The sequence below is a fragment of the Tiliqua scincoides genome, chromosome 5 (assembly GCF_035046505.1).
Source record: "Tiliqua scincoides isolate rTilSci1 chromosome 5, rTilSci1.hap2, whole genome shotgun sequence".
Lineage (NCBI taxonomy): Eukaryota > Metazoa > Chordata > Lepidosauria > Squamata > Scincidae > Tiliqua > Tiliqua scincoides.
This window is the reverse complement of record NC_089825.1, coordinates 7,036,739-7,057,035: the sequence shown is the minus strand read 5'-3', so window position 1 is coordinate 7,057,035 and position 20,297 is coordinate 7,036,739. Positions and strand designations below refer to the sequence as shown.

The following is a 20,297-nucleotide window of genomic DNA, read 5'->3' as shown; positions in this document are numbered from 1 at the left end:
TCTGGCTAGACTACTGCATCCAGCCAGCCCTTGAAGGCGCACCCAGCCAGCGCAGCTCCTCCCTGCCCAGTCCTGGCCCCATCAGAGCAGCAGGCACGACTCAGGGCTCAGGCGGAGGAGGAGGTCTGGGAGATGTCCTGGGAGGGGGCTGACCAGGCAGCCTCGCGCCTCCCCCCGCACCATCATCATCATCATCAACAACAACAGCAGCAGCAGCAGCAGCAGCACGCCCTTGGCTGCAGGCAGAGAGCAAGTTGCCTTTCGTGATTTGGTACTTCCTGCTCCTCCTCCTCGGAGCGAGGCTGCGAAGAACAGATACTGATGATGACGATGGGTGCCTCCTCCTCCTCCCCCTCGCCTGGGCTGGGCTTGCTTTCTCTCTAGCTCCTTCCCCCTGCTGCTGCTGGTGCTGCTGCTGCTGTCAGAAAGTCTTCTGGGCAGCCTGAAAGGGGAAGCACAGCCCAGCCCCTCCCCGCAGCTTACAGGGGGGAGGGCACCTTGGGCTTTCAGGAAGGGGGGTCCACTCTGCAGCACGCGAGGAGCCCAGGATCGCCCCCCCTCCTGCAGATCCAGCCTGGCACTGGCACTGCTGGCTTTGCAAACGAGCCTCGTGTGCTTTGAAAGGCTGCTGCTGCTGGAGATGCGCCGTGTCGCCTTCTCCCCCTGGACGCGCCACTGACCCCCGGGGCTTGCCCGGCAGCCCAGCTCTGCAAGGGAGAGGAAACTTTCGCCCCCGCCGAGGAGCCTCCTGAAGTGGCCAGCAGCGCCTGCCCGCCAGCGGGGTCCTCCTGCAAAGGCGCCCCATGGAGAGGACGAGACCCTTTCCCGAGCCAGCGCTTGTCCTCGGGGGTCCCAGCAGCCGCCTGGGGGGTCAGGCGCCCACCTCCGCTTGACATCTTTCCCCCCCTGGAGCCCACCACCCCAGGAGTTTTCAAGGCAGCTGGCAGGCGGGGCAGAGGGCCTTGCCGGGCAGACCCTGCGCCTCCTGGCATCCTTGGGGGGCTCCCAGAGAGAAGAGATGGGAAGCACCGCCATGGACACCAAGAAGAAAGAGGCTTCAGCCAGCGGCAAGAAGAAGCGCGTGTTGCGCGTCCACATCCCAGTAAGTGCACCTGCCTGGTCTCTCCCTCACCCCCCCCCCCATTCTTGGTCTTCTCTTGCACACTGGGCAGGGAGCAGGTGACCCAGTGGGTGCCCTCTCCCCAGGGAGTTTTGCTGTCTTTGCTCTTCGGCTTGGCACTGTGAACTCTCCCTCTGCAGCAACAGGTAGGGGGTGGGGCAGAGCAGGAATGTGTCCACGCCTGGCACTCCACAGCCACAACCGGGGAAGGTTTCTCCAGGGTTGGGCTGAGACCAGAGGGACAGCTGTGGCAGCCCTTCTCAAGAGCACCATTTCTGGAGAGGGGGCAGGCCCAGAAATGCACGGCATGAGCCTGATTACTTGGAACTAAGGCCTGCAGAGATCAATGGGACTTCCTCTCAAGTCAGTGTGCTCAGGATTCCAACCTGGTCTGCTTCCTCAGCCAGCTGGAAGTGGTTTATCTGCTGGGGGGGGGGGGGTTCCACTTTCTTGCAGGTGCTGGAGGAGCCCAGTTCAAGCACTGGAGCACTCTTATACTTAAAGAAAAATGAAATGCAAGATATACATTAAAATATAAATAATGCATGAGTTCTCCATAGAGGAGATCCTTTGGGATCCGGCCATCATCCATTCTCACGACATGACATGACCGAGCCAACACAGGCGTCTCCTCTATGGAGAACTCGTGCAAGGAAAGCGCCCTACAGGTAGACCACAGCTGCGATACAAGGACATCTGCAAGAGGGATCTGAAGGCCTTAGGAGTGGACCTCAACAGGTGGGAAACCCTGGCCTCTGAGCGGCCCGCTTGGAGGTAGGCTGTGCAGCATGGCCTTTCCCAGTTTGAAGAGACACTTGGCCAACAGTCTGAGGCTAAGAGGCAAAGAAGGAAGGCGCATAGCCAGGGAGACAGACCAGGGACAGACTGCACTTGCTCCCAGTGTGGAAGGGATTGTCACTCCCGAATCGGCCTTTTCAGCCACACTAGACGCTGTTCCAGAACCACCATTCAGAGCGTGATACCATAGTCTTTCCAGACTGAAGGTTGCCAACAACAACATGAATAATGCAATTTTTTAAAATGCTTGAACTTGATTCTTGTATGATTGTAGAGCTTTCAGTGACCAGATTATATGTTCTGATTTTTAAAAATGCTTATTGGCTACTTTCCATTCCTCATGTACTCCCACATTAATCTAAACAACACTAGAGGCACGTGTCCTCAGCCCCATGGCAGATGGTGCAGAACCAGCAAAGCAGCTCTTTGATTTGGCCATCCCAGAATCTAGTGACATCTCACCTTGAAGTGGACGCTGGGAGAAAGCCTAGTGATAGCTTGCGCTGTGCAGCCTCTTGAGAACCTTGAAGATCTCTTGAAAGACTGAAGGAGGTCATGCCCTCCACTGATAGGACATGAGGACAAAGCCTCCTGTCTTGAACAACTGCTGGTGAGAAGTGCTGGGAAGGAAGAAGGTTCTTCTCTGCTAAGAACACAAAATGCACCTTTGTGTGCTGTGAAAGATCAGGATTCAGAGCCCTGTAGTGCAGAGAGTTTTGCACAGCATATGTAGGGAGAGCACACACCCACATTAACCCTTGGTGCCCTTTCACCATCAGCTAACATGCATTAGAATCCTTGGTTCACTCATAAGCAAGCACTGAAAATGTTGGGAAAAGACTGCCCTTGAGAGTATATGGGAGGAATTAAAAGGGCAATGAGACCTATGTTAGATGGCTCTGAGTGGATGATCTGAGGCAATTGCGTCCCCCAGTTCGATGAAGAAACTAGTGGGGTACAAGGGATAAGGGATTTTTAAATGCCTTGGCTTTCTTTTAGCACCCTGGTTAAAAGCACGTGGATGGTGCAGGTGGGTAATGTCAGAACAGGACTTGGTCTGCACGTGCAACTGAATGAGCTGGTAGAGTTCTGAATTGATAGGATGGACTGCACTGCTTCCAACTGCAGGGGGTGGAATTGCATTTGTGAATGCTTCTGTATGTTAAAAAAAATAACACCCCCCCCCCCCCCCCCCGCAAACCTCCCCTACAGGTAAACTAGTGCAGCATAAAGAGGTCTGGTCTGAAATTTTTACCCTTGATGTGTTAATTAGGCTGTAATCCTAACCACACTTTCCTGAGAGTAAGCTCCATTGAACAAAATAGGACTTACTTCTAAGTAGACTTGGTTAGGATTGTGCTCTTAGTCTTTTACCCATGGTCTGAAATGACCCAGCCTGCTCTAAGCATCTCAAGATTCTATTGTTGCTTTCTTCTGCCTGTGCAGCCAAACCTGGACAGGCAGGAGTTTTAAAGAGACTCCAGCTAGACTGCATTGCAAGGTGTGCTCATTTCCATTTCCTGTGTGGAAGGGGAATTTACTGCAACTGAAGTGGGACTTTAAGCTGAAATGAGGGGATGGTTGCTTGTAGTATTCCTGCTCCTCCATGTGCCTCTATCCAAATCTGATGCTGTTCACCAATAAGCTAGTTAAGTGGTTGGGGGGCTTGTGTATGAATGCCTCACTCCAGAGTTACAATCCCTTTCTGGCATTGAAACACAGCAAAATAAGAGAGAATTTCCATGAACAGTTAACAGTTTGATGGGTAAGAGGCACTTTTTCAGGTGAGTGCTCCTCTTTTTAGCAGTGGGAGAAAAACTGGCCCACCTCACCCCAGCACTGTCTTTTCTAGTGGCTGTCTGCTGGTGTCTTTTGCATCTTTTTAGATTAAGAACATAAGAACAGCCCCACTGGATCAGGCCATAGGCCCATCTAGTCCAGCTTCCCGTATCTCACAGCGGCCCACCAAATGCCCCAGGGAGCACAGCAGATAACAAGAGACCTCATCCTGGTGCCCTCCCTTGCATCTGGCATTCTGACATAGCCCATTTCTAAAATCAGGAGGTTGTGCATACACATCATGGCTTGTAACCCGTAATGGATTTTTCCTCCAGAAACTTGTCCAATCCCCTTTTAAAGGCATCCAGGCCAGATGCCATAACCGCATCCTGTGGCAAGGAGTTCCACAGACCAACCACACGCTGAGTAAAGAAATATTTTCTTTTGTCTGTCCTAACTCTCCCAACACTCAATTTTAGTGGATGTCCACTGGTTCTGGTGTTATATGAGAGTGCAGAGAGCATCTCTCTATCCACTCTGCCCATCCCCTGCATAATTTGTGAGCCCTTTTAGGACAGGGAGCCATCAGTTGTTTGATTTTTCTCTGTAAACCGCTTTGTGAACTTTTTTGTTGAAAAGCGGTATAGAAATACTGTTAATAATAGTAATAGGGTAGCTTATAATCCTAACACTCTTCTTGCCAGTTTCCTTGCAAACAGTGGGAAGAGAAATTGGTTTCATACACAGAAGTAGGGGACTTTTACTTATGTACCCTAACCTGAAAGGATACAAACATGTTTGCAGGCTGGCTGTTCATTAAATGCTATTGCCCTGTGAATGAGACTGATTAGAACACTAGATTTTGGTCACCTCTTGTGGACTGTAATCCTAAGTGCACTTAATTGGAACTGCACTAAGTCCTCAGCAAACCTACTGGTTCCATTCCGGAGGTCTGTCTTGGAATGTACGTAGGTCGAAACACCTGGGTCTAGCCAGTCCAGTGCCGCTGTGGGCAAGTGCCCACAGCAGGTGGTCTGTGCCTGCACAAAAACACTGATGCTGGAGGCTGCAACTGAGGGAGCCAGTGTAGTTTCACTGAACTTGGGGGCATTTGCTTCTGAGAGAACACCTTGAGGGTCGACTTGTGATCCTGTTGGGAAATCCGCCTGTTGTTGCATGGAGCCAGCTTCCATGCAAAAGTGTGAACACCTGTACCTGTTGAGTGTCCTTTCAAGAAATATTGCTGGCAGGTCGGTTGTGCTGTGGTTCGAGGGAGGTATAGCCACTGGACCATCCACGTGCTTCCTGTTGCTGAGAAACAACAGAAGGTTTTGTGGAAGAGGGGAAGTTCCTTCTGTGCTCTGCAGGCTTATTGCTGACTATGGCTGGGAGCTTTCCACAAAGGCTGATATTATCCCTTTTTCTCAAGAGTAAGGAGGGACCTTGCAGAGTGTGTGGGAAGGTGGTGTGGTTTTCCTCTGCATATACAGTTGGCAAGCTGAGGTTGAAGTAGGCAAGCAGCCTGAGTGTTTCTGTAATTTTTTACTGGTTCTGTTCTTGCACCTTTAACAACAACCTGACGCTCAGATATTTTACAAAAATATGGTAGAAAAAACTTTTGCTAACTCAACTGCTATAGGTTGGGCTGTTGTGAGTGCACAGAGTCAGTAGAACTAAAAAAAAAGTGGTTCAGTGGCCCTTAGCAGAACCTTTGGGAGGAGGGTGCTGCCTCTGAGCTGGGCAGTTTTGTGCTGGATTGCCAAGTTGCTGTGATGGAGTGCCTCTTGGATGACAGGCGTTCCACTTGGATGACAGGCATAACAAGTCAGCCAAGGTGTTTGGCCCATGCAGAAGTCAAAGAACCACATGCCTGGTCCAAATTTCAAATGCTGTTTGTTTTTTTTAATTTAACTTGTATCCCACCCTTTGTTCAAGACACACATGGTTTTCTCCTTACCCTCACAACAACCCTGTGAGATGGTTTAGGTCAAGAGGTGTTAAGAGAGTATCTGGGTCTAGCAGAGTGTAACAGGCTGCTTCCAGAAGCAGATTGTAGACCAGTTCTTAGGGGTGGCGCAGCAGCACCCCCACAACAGATGGCTGGCACAGGAAAGATTGAAATGGCACTACACCGCTTTTCCTCTTCCCATGTCAGTATAAAATGAGAGATTTGAAAGAGGAAAGGAGTGGGGTGGTGAGTTCATAGAAAAACAAATGGGGTAGAAGGGAGAGGGCGCCACTGGGGGTTCTGTGTCAGATGGCAAACCATCAGGACGCAGCACTGTTCAGAGAGCTTCATCTAAGTGAGTAGGAATTTGGACCTGAGTCTCCCCAGAGCTAGTCTGATGCTCTGATCACTGGTTCTGTCTGAAAGTACCTTAAGAACAGACAGAAGAGAAGTAAATGCAAGGGACACTCTTGAGGTTCTGATAACAATAAGGCCTTTCATTCATCAGCTTTGTTTTGTTTACATGACGAGTTTGTCCTTTTGTTGGTCACTTTCCTAAACCCAGAAGTTTCAGTTCTGCATTATTATTAGCCTCTTATGGTAGCCTGAGCTCCACTTCTGCCCATACAGATCTTCTGTCTTTTCCTGATAGCTTGTCCAATACTCATCCACGGCATTTAAAAAGCAGTGTCGCTTGCAAAGCAGAAGGCCTGCTCTGTGATGAAATTCCACAAAGGCATCCTCAACCAGATGACTGGGAGTTATTAAACCTCCCTCTTTGTGAGCATCCACCTATTTGTAGCTGCCGGAGAAGTGCAGGCAGGGCCAGTGACTTGCAATTCACCTTGCATAAAACAAAATAACTTCACACTCTACATTCTACTGCCCCTTGTCCCACTACAAGCCCTAAGCCCCAAGCGAGCCAAGAGCATTTGTTTGACTGTACAACACTGTGATCTTTTTAAAAATAGGGTTATAGAGAGGTGTTCTAGGTGGCTGCCTGACAATGTTAGGAATTCCCTTCCCATGGAAACTTGGCAAAGCTGTGTCTCAGCCTGTGCATTTTCCAGAGTGGGTTGCAAGACCTTTGTGTTCTATGGTGGCTTTTAAAAGCCAGGATTAAGCTTGTACTGGAAGACTTTAATTGGGATTTTAATTTAGGCAGCATTAAGGTTTTTGTTTGTTTTTAGATGCGATTAGTAAAATGCCCATCAAATTTGACTGGCAGGAGGGCGGGGGAGCAGTGAAAAATCCCCATATCTTCCTCTCCTGCCTACTTCCAATACCTTACCTCCTCTCCCCCTTCTGAACATGTCACAGGCTGCACCCCATGGATGTAGACAGACCCTGGAAATGCATCAAGACCAGAGACTAGAAGCTGAATTCAGATATATAACTGGCTGCCTTATTGTTCAGTGGGACTTTGTTTGGACAGACCCTATGAATTGCAACTTCAAATATCTTTATCTACATTTATTGGCATGTTTCTTTAGATCTCTGTGTCAAGAGAAACTTTCTTGTTATAACCAAGAAAGTTGCACAGTTGTGATCCTTCCCTGGTTGGGGAAAAAAGGACACTTGTTATTGAGAAAGAGATCCAACAAAGTATATAAATTTATTTTATTTATTTTTATTTATTTATTCACATTTTTATACCGCCCTTCCTCCAAAGAGCTCAGGGCGGTTTACACAGCTCCTCCCCCCTCCTTCTTGTCCTCACAACAACCCTGTGAGGTAGGTGAGGCTGAGAGAAAGTGACTGGCCCAAGGTCACCCAGGAAGCTTTGTGGCTGAGGGGGGATTTGAACCTGGGTCATCCAGGTCTAAGTCCACCTCCCAAACCACTACACCACCCTGGCTCTAAATAAATTCAGACAATTATTTTTGAAGTTGTAACTTTAACAGTCTTTCCAGGCATGTTCTTATTGCATAATAATTGCTGTCTACAGTCATTTTTTTGCGGGAGTTTCAAATGTCTTTTCCACTAGCTAGTGGAGGAGGGGTTAAGGTTGCAACATCTTGACATGCAAACTGTAATATTTTGTAACTCGTAAATTTTTTCTCTTTCTTTGGCTCTCCCATATTATTGTGATAGTAAGGGCTGCATGAAATATTACTGAGCAAAGGTCAGAAATGACCAATTCTCAAGAGCACTTTTGACCAAGGTGACCTTTCAAAGGTCACATTTATATGGGGAAATGTGAAACTGCTTATGATAGAATGAATTGTATTCAGCCTCTGATGAAAAGTGATGCTTGCATTTTATGACTAACTTTGCTGTTGGTTGTTGATACAGTCCTGTATCAACTGCATCACAAGTAATTATGAGAACTGGGGTACAATGCTATGCATGTCTACTTAGAAGTAAGTCCTATTGTGTTCAATGGGGCTTACTTCCCAGAAAAGCTGTGTATATAGTTGCAGCCTTGGATATACAAAGGAAAAAGTTGGGGGGTTGGCTCTATCCAGGTGTCATACAAACTATAATGAAGAAAACTTGTAAGATTTGGCATGGTTTGACTGGCTTTACAATTGTCTGGAAATCAGAATTGGAAACCATGGTTTGCAAACAGTGGTTTGTGCTAACAATGGAATATCTAAATTGGCCATAGTTACGGCCACAGCTCTGCCTCTGGAATCTAATAATGCACCATAAAGTCAACTTATGAAGTGAATAGAAAACAAAAGCAGACAAGCAGCTCTAAACCATGGCTTGCCTGTTGTACGTGAAGATCCAACCATGTTATGTGTTATAAACTGTGGTTATTGCAAACCATAGTTTGGCTTGCTGGGAATCTAGTGCCTGTGAAAGTTGCTGTGTTTTTAAAACTATTGTGCTATTAAAAAAAATCATTACCTTTGGAAATACTGTTAATAATAATAACACCTAGCATGCCTGGAAGAGGCTCAGCTGGATATTTTCCTCCTGCTGGGAACTGCATTTTTGCCACAGCATGAGGTTGTGTTGCCTTATTATGAACAGCTTCTCCCTACCCCTCAAGGAACAAATCTCTCTTTTTGTGTTCAATTTTGCATACTGGAGAACAATGCTTAGGGCAGGGGTGCTCACACTTTTTTGGCTCGAGAGCTACTTTGAAACCCAGCAAGGCCCGGAGATCTACCAGAGTTTTTTTTGCAATGTTCGCGCCATCATAACATATAACATTTATGTGTACAATGTATGTTGGTGTACCTTGAGCCCCACTGAGTATAACAGGACTTACTCCTGAGTAGACATGCCTAGGATTAGGCTGTGAGGCTGCAATCCTAGCCACACTTACCTGGGAGTAAGCCCCACTGAGTACAATGGGCCTTACTCCCGGCGTTTCCTCCCAGAGGCACCTGAAGGGGGGGGGGTCGGCACTCTGCGATCTACTCATTTTGCCTCGCGATCTACCGGTAGATCACGATCCACCTATTGAGCACCCCTGGCTTAGGGCCTACTTTTTATTGTGTAGCATAGAAGAGAGCAGGAAAGGAAGTGCTTCAAGTACTGAACGCAAAGCATGTACTTCTGTGGATTGCCACTGTTGTTTCTTCAGCATACTACACAGCAGCATTAAGCAAGTCACATGTTTTACCTGGAGAACTGCTAATGAAGTGTTATGGTTGAGACACTGAGCTGCTACTCGGGACTTCTCCTGAGCTTGAAGTTTGAAGCTCTCAGGAAATCAAGGCAAGCCTCTGCCTCACTCCTGTATCTACAAGGGAACAACTAGGGTCAGGATGGCCTGGGAGCTGCATACAGCTTGAGATCACTAACTCTGTAGGTTTTTTATGTGTATATTGAAATGATTTCAATATTATTTCAATATTACCACCTTTCATTCCGAATAAACAGAGCACCCATCTCAGAATTTCAGTGACAGAAAATGCTGCAGCTGCCAGGGAGGGGAGGACAAATCTGAATAGTTGGAAAGGGCATGTGATTCTACTACAGTGCAAGTGGTGGTGGATTAATGCTGCAGCGCCAGTCTGGATTACCCCACCTGCTCTTTAGCCCATTAGGAAAAACTTGTGGGCATGCCAGGAACTCTCAGATAACAAGAGGGATTTCCAAAGACTTGGTGCAACCACTGAAAAGACCCTTCCCTGGTTGCCCCCTCCCCTCTCCATTTCAAATGGTGAAGGAGCCTGAAGCAGGGCTTAGAAGAGCCTAAATGGCGAGAAAGCTCAGTTTGCCCTAAAAGCAACATCTTTGTAGGGTGGTGGGAGTGATAACTGGCTCTTCACAGGATTGGACCCAAAAAGGATTGGACCCAAAAAGCAGGCTTTTTCAGCACCCAAACCTGCATGTGAAAGTGCAATATGTGCATCATGTGACAGACCACCTGCTTTGCAGCCAGATGGTCTCAGGCCTTTCACTGAAAGCTTGGAAGAGATGCTGCCGGTCAGAATAGACAGAACAAGGCAGCACTGCATGTTCAGAACTAGCACAGCAGCGACAGGTCCCCCAGTTCTGCTGGGAATTGCTCTTTTTTCTGTGGCTACATTAACTTGTTTTAAAACTCTGTGAAATCCTCACCAATCTCCTGTCTGCCATCATGCCTAGCATAGCTCCTACCTTCTTTGTTACACCAACTCCCTCTGAGAACAGCATTGAAATCAATATTCTTAGAATATGAACTTAAAAAAAAAATAAAAATAAAAATGAGATTTTAAGTACCTTCCTAGTAATTTAGAGTGAGGCTGCAATCCTAATCTCACTTTCCTGGGAGTAAGTCCCATTGAACACAAAAGGACTTACTTCTGAGTAGACCAGGTTAGGATTGTACCCTGAGTGTGTTCCTTTTAGGCCTCTCTGCACACCTATAGGATCAGGAGAATGAATAACCCGTGGCTGCAGTGTCCTAACCACATGACCTGGTTTGGGGTGGCGTCTTTTGCTTGTATGGGTACAGGCTCAAAGCTGGCCATAGGGAAGGCTGCTGAATGGCTATGTGTGTGGTGTGTGCTTTGCTGCCAGGCTCAGTGTGTCAGATTCTCTCTCTGGTGCCAGAGCCATGAGTCAGCAGCTTAATCGTGTGCTACTCCTGCAGAGTGCTTTTCTTATAATTATCCAGGTGGTTAGTTTATAATGATGGATAAGCAGCCTTCAAAATGGTATGTGTTAGAATGGCTTTTGCCCTGGCATTTGGCACATGTCTTAAAAACACGCAGTGATCATTGTACAGAAGGGTCTGTTCAGGCATCTGCTTCCTGATCTCTGGTTCGGCTCTGTGTTCAAAAATTGTATGAATGCATGAAACTGCCTGATAGCAACAAAGACCTTTGGTCTCCTTGCCCAGTACTGTCTCAGTTGCACTGAGGACCTCCAAGGTGTTCCCTTGGCCTGGTACCTGAGATCACTGCCAGGCTCATCTAGTCCAGCTTCCTGCAAGTCAAGGTGGCCCATCCTGTGGTAAGGAGTTCCACAGGCTAATCACATACGAAGAGCCCTGCTGAGTCGGGTGGAAGGCCCATCTAGCCCAGCTCCCTGCATGTCAGGGTGGCCCATCCTGCGGCAGGGCGTTCCGCAGGCCACTTCGGGTCAGGAGCCACCGGGCGTGGGCAGCGCAGCGGTGGCCGCGGGGCTGCGCTGCGGGGCGCGGCAGAGGCCGCGGGTGGTGGCGGCTCGCTCCCCCACGCGGCGTTCCGCGCTGTAGAAGGGGCTGCCGGCGGGCGCCGCTCCCGGGCCGGCTGCGCGCGGACTGCCGGAGAAACCGTCCGGCCGCTCTACCTTCGGCACAAGCAGAGTCCCTGCAGCGGGCTCGGCGTCGCGGCCCCGACGAGCGAGGACTCCGCGTCGCGCCTGCGTGGGCGCCCTCCGCTTGGAGGGGCGGCCGGAGGGTCCCCGAGCGCAACGAGGACCCACCCGAGCGGTGCCCCGTCCGCCCGGGCCCCTCGCCTCTTGCGCCGCGAGCGAGGGAGGGAGGGAAGGAGGGAGCCAGTCCCCCAGCCAGAACCGCTCCCTGCAGCCTCCTCCCCTGGCGTGGCCCCACTCTGCACTGCTCTTCCGGGTGGGGGGGTGTCCATCCCCCGGTCCTCATTCCGCCCCTACCCCCTCCCTCCTGGCACAGCACCCGCATCCTGCCGCCCTCCCCTGCCCCTGGCCCACTTCCTAGGGACAGCTGGGGCCCCCCTCCACCCCACTCTGCCCCTCAGGTGGAGAGAGGAGAAGGGGACGCCCACACTCCCCTCGTGGTCCCCATCCCGCCCCTCCCTCCCTCTGGCACAGCACCTGCATCCTGCCGCCCTCGCCTGCCCCTGCCCCTGCTCACTTCCTAGGGGACAGCTGGTCCCCCCGCCCGGTTTTCCTACCCCAGTGGAGAGAGGGGTTGCCCACCTTCCCCTCTGGTCCTCATCCTCCCGCCCAGGCACAGTGGCACATGTACCCCAGAAACAGGAGAAGGACCTGTGGCCTCCCACGAGCATCTTTCTCAGGAGCAGAGCCCTGGCAGCATAAATGGGGGGGGGCAAATGGGGGGGGAGAAAGCAGGCCTCCAGGGGCCCCAACACCGCAGGGAGCAAGCAGAATCTGTGGGAGTTAATTTGCACTTTGGGGCTGCCTGAAGCCAGGACTTTAGTCACTGAGAGATTTCGCAGGCCCTGGGGGAGAATGGTTTTTGGTTACAGCCATCCCTTGTCCTTGAACTTAGCTGGAGGGATGACATTCTGTGTTTTGGGTTGTGACCAAAAACAATCCTCAGTCAGGTATCTAGGAAATGCCCTTCACTGCCTGAGACTTGAGGAACTGCTGATTGTAGTGTAGCGGAGGGGGGGGGAGCATCGTGAGTGTTACAGGTGCCTCATTGCGCCATGCAACTGACCCATCTCTTTCACTGCCAGAGCCATTTGGGGCAGTGATGGCAACACAAAAGGCACTCACTCAGCAGTTGGTTCAGCAAATACCTGTGTGTTGCCATCACTGCCCCAAATGGCTCTGGCAGTGAGGGAGAGGGGTCACTTACATGGCGTGTTGCGGTGCCTGTGCCACCATCACCTCCCTCTGGCTACACTACTGCTACTGATAATTGTGTTTGAAAGACTGCCTTCTTCTGTATGATCTGGCCCATCCTCTTCCATCCTCAGAGAAGACTGCTTGCAATGTGCCATTGCTTGCAGAGGTGGGGCAAAATAGAGCCTTCTTGGTAGTGGCACCCGCTTTTGGGCATTCCCTCCCAAGGGGTTTACAAACCGCCCTCCTTAGACACCTTCCATCAGGGCCTTAAAATGTTTCTTTTCACATTAGCCTGTGATTTTATTTTGGTCATTTTAATACTGAATGTTCGGCAGCTTCTTAGAAATGTGTTTTAGTGCTAGTCTGTATGTTACGTATATGTTCTTTTTAATATATATGTAGTGATATGTAGTGTAGCCAAATCCTACCCATCTTTTCAGTGCTGGTACAGCTGTGCGAATGAGGCATGTGTTGCGTCTTGTGGTAGGGGGGCAGCAATGAAGGCCTCCTCCAGGTAAGGGAATGTTTGTTCCCTTTCTTTGGGGCTGAATTGCAACTGCACTGGCACTGGAAAGTTGAATAGGATTGGGCCCTCAGCCAGTAGGCCCTTAGGCTACTGAGGTTCCCCTCCCATGCTCATTCACCATCTCAACACTATGCCTTGCATTGAGTGAAGACTTCCAATTCCATTTTGGAATACATTTCCCAAGGAGCTATGCAGCAGTCCTTCTTCCTGCCTTTAGGAAGCATTGCAGAATTTCCTGTTCTATTATTATTATTTTATTGATTTATAACATGCCATGATACAATTACTCAATTTCGCTCAGATCATATAAAATATAACTATTACAAGATAAAACTACATTCGCATGATGTCAGTAAAATCATACACTGGTGAATGATTACAAGAGCAGTCAATCCTAATTAAACATCAACATCCTAGGAAGGGCTGCCTCAATAAGGCATTCTTCCTTGTCTGCCTAAAAGCAGGCAATAAGGGTGCTGTTCGGGATCTCGAGCAATAACTGAAATGACTCTCTCATAGGTACCCACCTGTCACAGCTGGCCCAGCCAAGAGACCAGTTGAACCTTGCTTCCCCATTCTCATTCACACTTTAGGCTCCCAAGAAGAGGATGAGGCCAGGAGGACTTGCTACCTTCCGCTCCGGCTCTTCCACTGCTGTCATGTGACCAGTGGAGAGAAAGCTGAGACAGAGAGGTTTCTGGCCAGATAACTTTACAGAAAGTGGTGATGGAATGGAAGCAGAACAAGAATGGTGATGTTTGTGCTGGAAGGGGAGGTGCATGCAGTGACACACACTGGCAGGGATAGTGGAGAGGGTGACAAAACGGGGGGGGGGGTGGAGTTGTCATGCAGTAAACTGCCTTGAGCCCTCTGTGCCATCCACTCTTTTTTCAAGAGTGGTGGGATCCAAAGGAGGGTCTCTGAGATGGAATTAAGATCTTGGGCAGGGGAGATGTGTTGTGGTCCTGCCTTGAATTTAACCTGGAAGAAAGCACACAGCCTGTGGAGTTGGCAAAGAAATGGTGTGAGCAGGAAGCTCTCTTTGATGCCGTTACTGTTGCATTCTGGACCAGCTGAAGAATCTTGACAGTCTTCAAAAGCAGTTTTTGTCGTTAGGCTTTGAAGGGTTAGAACAAGGTTGCATGAAAGCTGTTATTATGTCAGGATGTGCTTTGCTGATAGCTTTATAGTATGTTTTAATGCTGCAATTTTGTGTAATGTCTTGGTTTGCAGGAACTGTTGTTTACAATTTTCCTTGCTGTCTGAAACTAGTTCTTTGGAATCGGAGAGTAGTTTTTAAAAGAGCTGAAATTGGCGTAGTGGAGGTGCTGTTTCCCACAGTTTGGTCTACACACACTTCTTTTGTCCTACTGTCATCTTGAACAAACTGGTTTTGCACGTGCTTGAAGCCCTGCAAAAACCTGTCAAACCTGCATGCAGAGATGGCAACAATGCTTCGGTTCTGCAAAAAGCTGGCATCTCTTCCCAGCCTATGGAAGCCTTCATTCTTGAGGCCTGCTGCCTTGAGCTGCTGAGTGGTGCTGTCCCACACGGAAACTTTGGCTGCCTCATCTCCCCCCCCCCCCCGCAACTTTGTTGTTGCAGCAGAAAGTCTTGTCAAGTCCAATAACGCATGGTCTTCCGAGCTCAGTGTGGGGAGGGACAGGTCTGGGGAACAATGCAAACAAGCACAGCCAGTCATTTCCACTAATTGTTGATGTGGGCTGCAGAACACACACAAGCATGGGGGGAGAGTGAGAATGTGTCTGGCTTGGAAACAGGTTACATAAAAAAAATGGCACATATGCTGTAGTCCTGTGGTGTGCATATCCTTTCCTGTGATGTGACTGAGCTGCAGACAGGAAACCTTTAGAGCAGTGGTTCCCAAACTGTGGGTCAGGACCCACTGGTGGGTTATGACCTCATTTTTGGTGGATAATATAGCACTGAGCAGAGTGTCCAATGTAAACACAGGTGATGGCAAGATCAGATTAATTGCTTCAGTTCCTGAGTCTATTCAAAAATCAGATAGCTGCTTATTGCCCTGCAAAGAGCTCAGCTCTCGAAATAAAGGAATAAAAATATTACTTGTAAGTAAGTATTATTTCTTTCTGGATCTTCTTTTTTTAAAAAAAAGTCTTGTAAACCTAGCTGGGTCCTGATAGATCGTTGTTTTCAAAAGTGTATCCTGGTGCAAAACAGTTTGGGAACCACTTTGGAGCATGTTATGAGAGCTATTGGCCCCCCTCCAGCTTGCAAGACCACAGAGGACTGTGTCAAGGGAAAGGAAACAGGCTGCAACCTTATTTTCCCCTCTGAGCTATCAGCCCCAGCATACAGAGCTTTGGGCTGAAACCTAAAGGATCAGCTCTACAAGTGGTCCGGAATCTTTGCCCTTCACTCCGAGTCCTAGCCTCTCTCTACTAGCTCTAGTGCAGGGGTGCCCAAACCCTGGTCCTGGGGACACTTGCGGCCCTCGCGGCCTCTCAATGCGGCCCTCAGGGAGCTCCTAGTCTCCAAGGAGCCTCTGGCCCTCCGGAGATTTGTTGGAGCCCACACTGGCCTGACACAACTGCTCTCAGCGTGAGGGCAACCGTTTGACCTCTCATGTGAGCTGTGGGATGAGGGCTTCCTCCACTGCTTGTTGTTTCACATCTGTGATGCAGTAGTGGCAGCAAAGGGAAGGTCAGCCTTGCTTTGTGCAAGGCCTTTTATAGGCCTTGAGCTATTGCAAGACTTTCATTTATTAATATAAGTTCATTTTTAATATATTCATTTATGTAAACTTATGTAAATTTATTCAAATTTTAAATGTAAATTAATTCCTTTTTTTCCCTGGCCTCTGACACAGTGTCAGACAGAAGATGTGGCCCTCCTGCCAAAAACTTTGGACACCCCTGCATGGATAGCTAATTGCTAGTTACCCTGTGCATGTTGGAGGAAATTAAAAATAGTTTCCTCTTTGGGGGGAAGCAGAGTAGCTTAAGCAGCAGACCCCCCCCTTTGGGTATCACCCCAGGGAACCTCCCTCACCCAACTGACTGCTATTGAATGAAAGACAAAGGGGCAATGGCTTGTTAAAGTTGCCAAAAAGAAGTTGTTTACTTACAGTTCCATTGAGTGTATATTTACAGCATCTGATTGGGATCAGAGGTTCAGCTAACACTTAGATAGCAAGGCCCTGGAGCTGCCTCGCCCTGCATGCCATGTGCTGAAGATGGCCTGGGCATCAGAGCCCTGGTGTGCGCCATCTTAACAGGTCTGTAGTCAAAGGACAAGAGGAAGTGCTCAGAGGAGAAGTGAAGGATAAAGGGTTAGGGCCACACCCCCACAAGGATCAGAGAGAACAGGTAAAAAAAGAGCAGAGTCACTGGGCCATAGCTTGACCCCTTCTGGACAGCAGATGGAGTTGCACGAACTCCAACAGTGCATCATGAATGTCAGCTCACTTGTGTTCTTCCTGACCACCTCCTGCAGCCACTGGGCATGTAGTTGTGCTTTCCCCCCTTTAACCTGGAAAGCAGTGTGCATGTTACTAATGTGCCATGCTTCTAACAAGGGCGTTGGTTGGATCTTCAGGACTTCAGACAGGAAGGTAATTATGGAAGCTGGTGTTCTACTTTCACTTTTGAAGTTGGAGCTGAAGGTCCAGATCAGCAAACATGCACCGACCTAATTTTTGGAGCCATCAATCCTGGAAGGAAGGAGTTTCAAAAAGTTAACTTCCACTTCCTGTTAACCTTGATCTAGTTTTTTCAGGAAGGCAGCCTGCGTGTGTCTATAAGCTTGTATGTTTAGAGTGACCTGTAAAGCAAGAACATTTTTGGTCTTGTAAACATTTAAATAATGTTAATAGGCATGTGGGAAGCACCCCCCATCTGTAGATAATTGAAACCGCGGATACTGGATCTGCAAATATGGGGGCCCACCTGTATATTACTGAGGTGACAAAGGGCGCAATCCTAACCCTCTTTCCAGCACCGACATAAGGGCAATGCAGATCTGAGGTAAGGGAACAAACATTCCCTTACTTTGAAGAGGCCTCCCTGAGTGCCATCCAACTGCAGGATGCAGCACGCATCTCATTGGCACTGCTATGTCAGTACAGGAAAGTTGGTTAGGATTTGGTCCAAAACCTACTAGTATTCTTTCTTCCCAAGAAAACTAACCCGGGCAAGGGCTACTCTGCAACTTGCTTCAGTGCAGGGAAGTGGAGATCATAACAAACTTTTGCTTATTTGAAGAGCACCTTAATTTCAGAAGAGGAAATTACTGAGACAACAAGGGCAAGCCTGTTAGATGCAGGCAATAAAGACCTATACTTTCCCAAGGCGGGGGCTTAAACTGTCAATCTAGGAAGTACAAGTCAATGGTTTACTGGCTCAACTAGCTGTTATTGCTGCCAGATTATTCTGTCATGATTTGTGAAGGCTGTAATAGACATTTTACTGGTAGCCTGATTATAGTAGAACAGCTTCTTTCCTGCTCAAAGTGAGACGTGTTTTATAGCTAATTGAATGTTAGGAACAGATTTGCAGGTGCAGAGGAGTTTAAATGGAAACAGATGAAGAAAGCCAGAGTTGTACATGGATGCTGATAAGGGGAATCAGGACTGCGTACACTTGTGTGTCTGTGATAGCAAAATGACAAACCAGAAATGAACCTCCAAGAACAGGGAGTTCCATAGCTTAGGAACTACAACTGAAACGGCTAAATGACAGGAAGTGAAAGTGGCCAGAGCTAGTGGAAGAACATAAGTTAAGCAAGCGCATTGGCAATTCACAATATAAAAGACTGAGATATTGGATCCAGTGGCATAGCTAATGATCATGTAGCCCAGTACCAAGCTCAAAATGATGCTTCGGAAGTGATGTCACAACTGGAGGTGACAACATGCCTGGGCTTTTCAAAAAGTGAAAATCAGAGGAAAACCCACCTCCTCCCCCCAGCAGCTTGCCACCCACTTGCTTTGCCACCTCCCCCAGCCAGTTGCATAGGTAAGGCATCTGCTACCTGGGGTCAAAGAAAATTTTGTAGCCCCCCCACAACAAAATCAAATTTAATCAATCAATCAATTAGTTAATTAATTAAGTCCCTTGTGCCGGCCCAAGAGGGTTGCAAATGTGCCATAAGGGTTGGAAATGTGCCACCTCCTCAAGAGTCGGCTAGGCTGGTGCGTGGAGGTACGCCGGCCCATGGAGGCTGAATTCAGCCTCTGCGCCGATGGAGGGAATGAGGCTTGCGTTGGCTGAGTTCGGCCAACATAAGGCTCTGGGGTGGGCGGGGAGTAGGCGGAAGGGAGGTTTCCAGGGTGGGGGACAGCGGGTGGAGGATGGTCCCGGTGACAGTCCTGGTGGTGGGCAAGGTGCAGGAGGCGAATCCTCCTATGCCGGATCCTGGCCCTCATACCCAAGCAGCATGGAGCAGCTTCAAGCCGCTCCACTCTCCTCCTCCTCAGGAGGTGGCGCAAGTCCAAGAAGACCCATAGAGGATGCGGCAGCTTACCGGGGGGGGGGGGTAAGGCGAAGAGTTTCCCTTTACCTTCGACTGAGCCACTTTGCAGCCCTATCTTGCACTGGATACAGCACAAGCCTCTTGGGTTGCCTGTTTCAGCGCAAGATAGGATTGCACTGTAAATAAATAAAAAGTGTGCCCTTTATTGGTTAGAGACACTGTACTGGGATAAAGAGAGATGCTTATTCTCCCCATGCTAAACATAAGAGAGCACCCCATGCTAAACATAAGAGAGCACATTTGCAACTGTGGTCCGCGGCGTGAAGGCACGGACCACAGGATTGGGCTCTCAGTCCCTTATAGAGGTAACTTTAGGCCTGAAAATGTTGTGCTGGAGCACTAAAGCCCTGCTGCTTCTGGGTAATGTCCAAAACCTCTGTCTTACTGAAGAACATCTGTCTCCCAAGAAGTCCTAAAAATGTAGTTATTTTTGGAGCAGTTGGACCTGAGCCAGAATACTTTCACAAGACGCACAAGTTCCTAACGACAAATGTTCTTTATTCTGAATCTGATTGCCTTGTTCTTTGTCGTAAAAGAGCTTGTGCAGTCTGGAGAGTGAAAAGGATTTCCTCATATTGTGAAACGTAACAGTTTTTCCAAACCTTGATGACCCTGTAAGGAGCTTTCTTAGGAGGCTTGAAAATGGTATGCAAGTCCAAATAGTTAAACACTCTCTTGAAGTGATTTATTTTTTGGGCTGCACCCAAGAACCCTCGCAGACTAGGTCTTTGGGATCCCATGTGATATAAAGAGGATGTTGCTTCCCACTTTTCCTATTAAAATGTAGCAGTGATTCCTAATCTGGACTAATCATCTGGAGCGAACTCCCTGTGTATTCACCTGTAGTATCTCTAATCTCTATTTAACGTTTATGTTTTGCAAAAAGATATCCAAAGCAGTTTACAGCAAATTTAAAAATACCCTCAACAGGGCAGTAGTTAGTCAGTAATGTCAGTAATGCAGTTAGTAATGCAGTAATTAGTCAGTAATGCAGCAGTTAGTAAAGGGTCTGGCAGGCACATCTCATGATCAGATATGTAATCTTGCAGAAACAAGAGCATCTTCATCTCTTGCTAAAACACCAGCAAGGAAAGCGCTAGGTTCACCTGTCATAGTGAGATTGTATAAAACTGAGAATTCTTTTGTTGACATCTGTTGAAAGAGTGCAAATTCACCATCATCCAAGCAGCTTTTCAGCACAATCCTAGGGATGCCAAGTAATTTTCCTTGATTTCAATAGAACTTACATCCAGAAAAGCGCTCTAGGATTGCAACCTTCATCTTCTATATATGCATAACATTTCCAGTTTGCAAGGCTTCCCTTCCTTTGTGGCTGAAGTACCAGTCTTTTCTGTTGTCTTATATGCATATAAATTTGTATAAGCACAAAGTGGTTTTCTGGTTATGTGCAGACAAAACCTGGACCTCACACAGAGAGCTCTAAGTCCGAAACCACCGTGCACCAAAGAATGACAATTTAGCATAGAGAAGGTGCAGAAATACTTTGCTTGCATGCAAACAAATATGCACTGAATTGTTGTCAAGCAGCCTGATCCACTACTTGAAAGTAAGTCCCAATGCTTTTAATTGGGATTGCTCCCATATAACTGTACACAGCCTCAGAATTTTATTCCAACAGTCCTTAGTTGCACTGTAAATTTAAGTGATATAAT

General features: G+C 48.3%; 1 protein-coding gene across 2 annotated transcripts in view; it reads left to right on the top strand.

Moving 5' to 3' along the window:
- Nucleotides 1-579: 579 nt before the first annotated feature.
- PRKAG2 (protein kinase AMP-activated non-catalytic subunit gamma 2) overlaps nucleotides 580-20,297 on the top strand; it is a 235,492-nt gene continuing 215,774 nt past the window's right edge. For both annotated transcript variants that reach the window (XM_066626921.1, XM_066626920.1), the window contains exon 1: nucleotides 580-1,102. In XM_066626921.1, coding sequence (XP_066483018.1) covers nucleotides 1,019-1,102 — 84 coding nt within the window. In that variant the 5' untranslated portion in view covers nucleotides 580-1,018. The remainder of the gene's footprint in view (nucleotides 1,103-20,297) is intronic.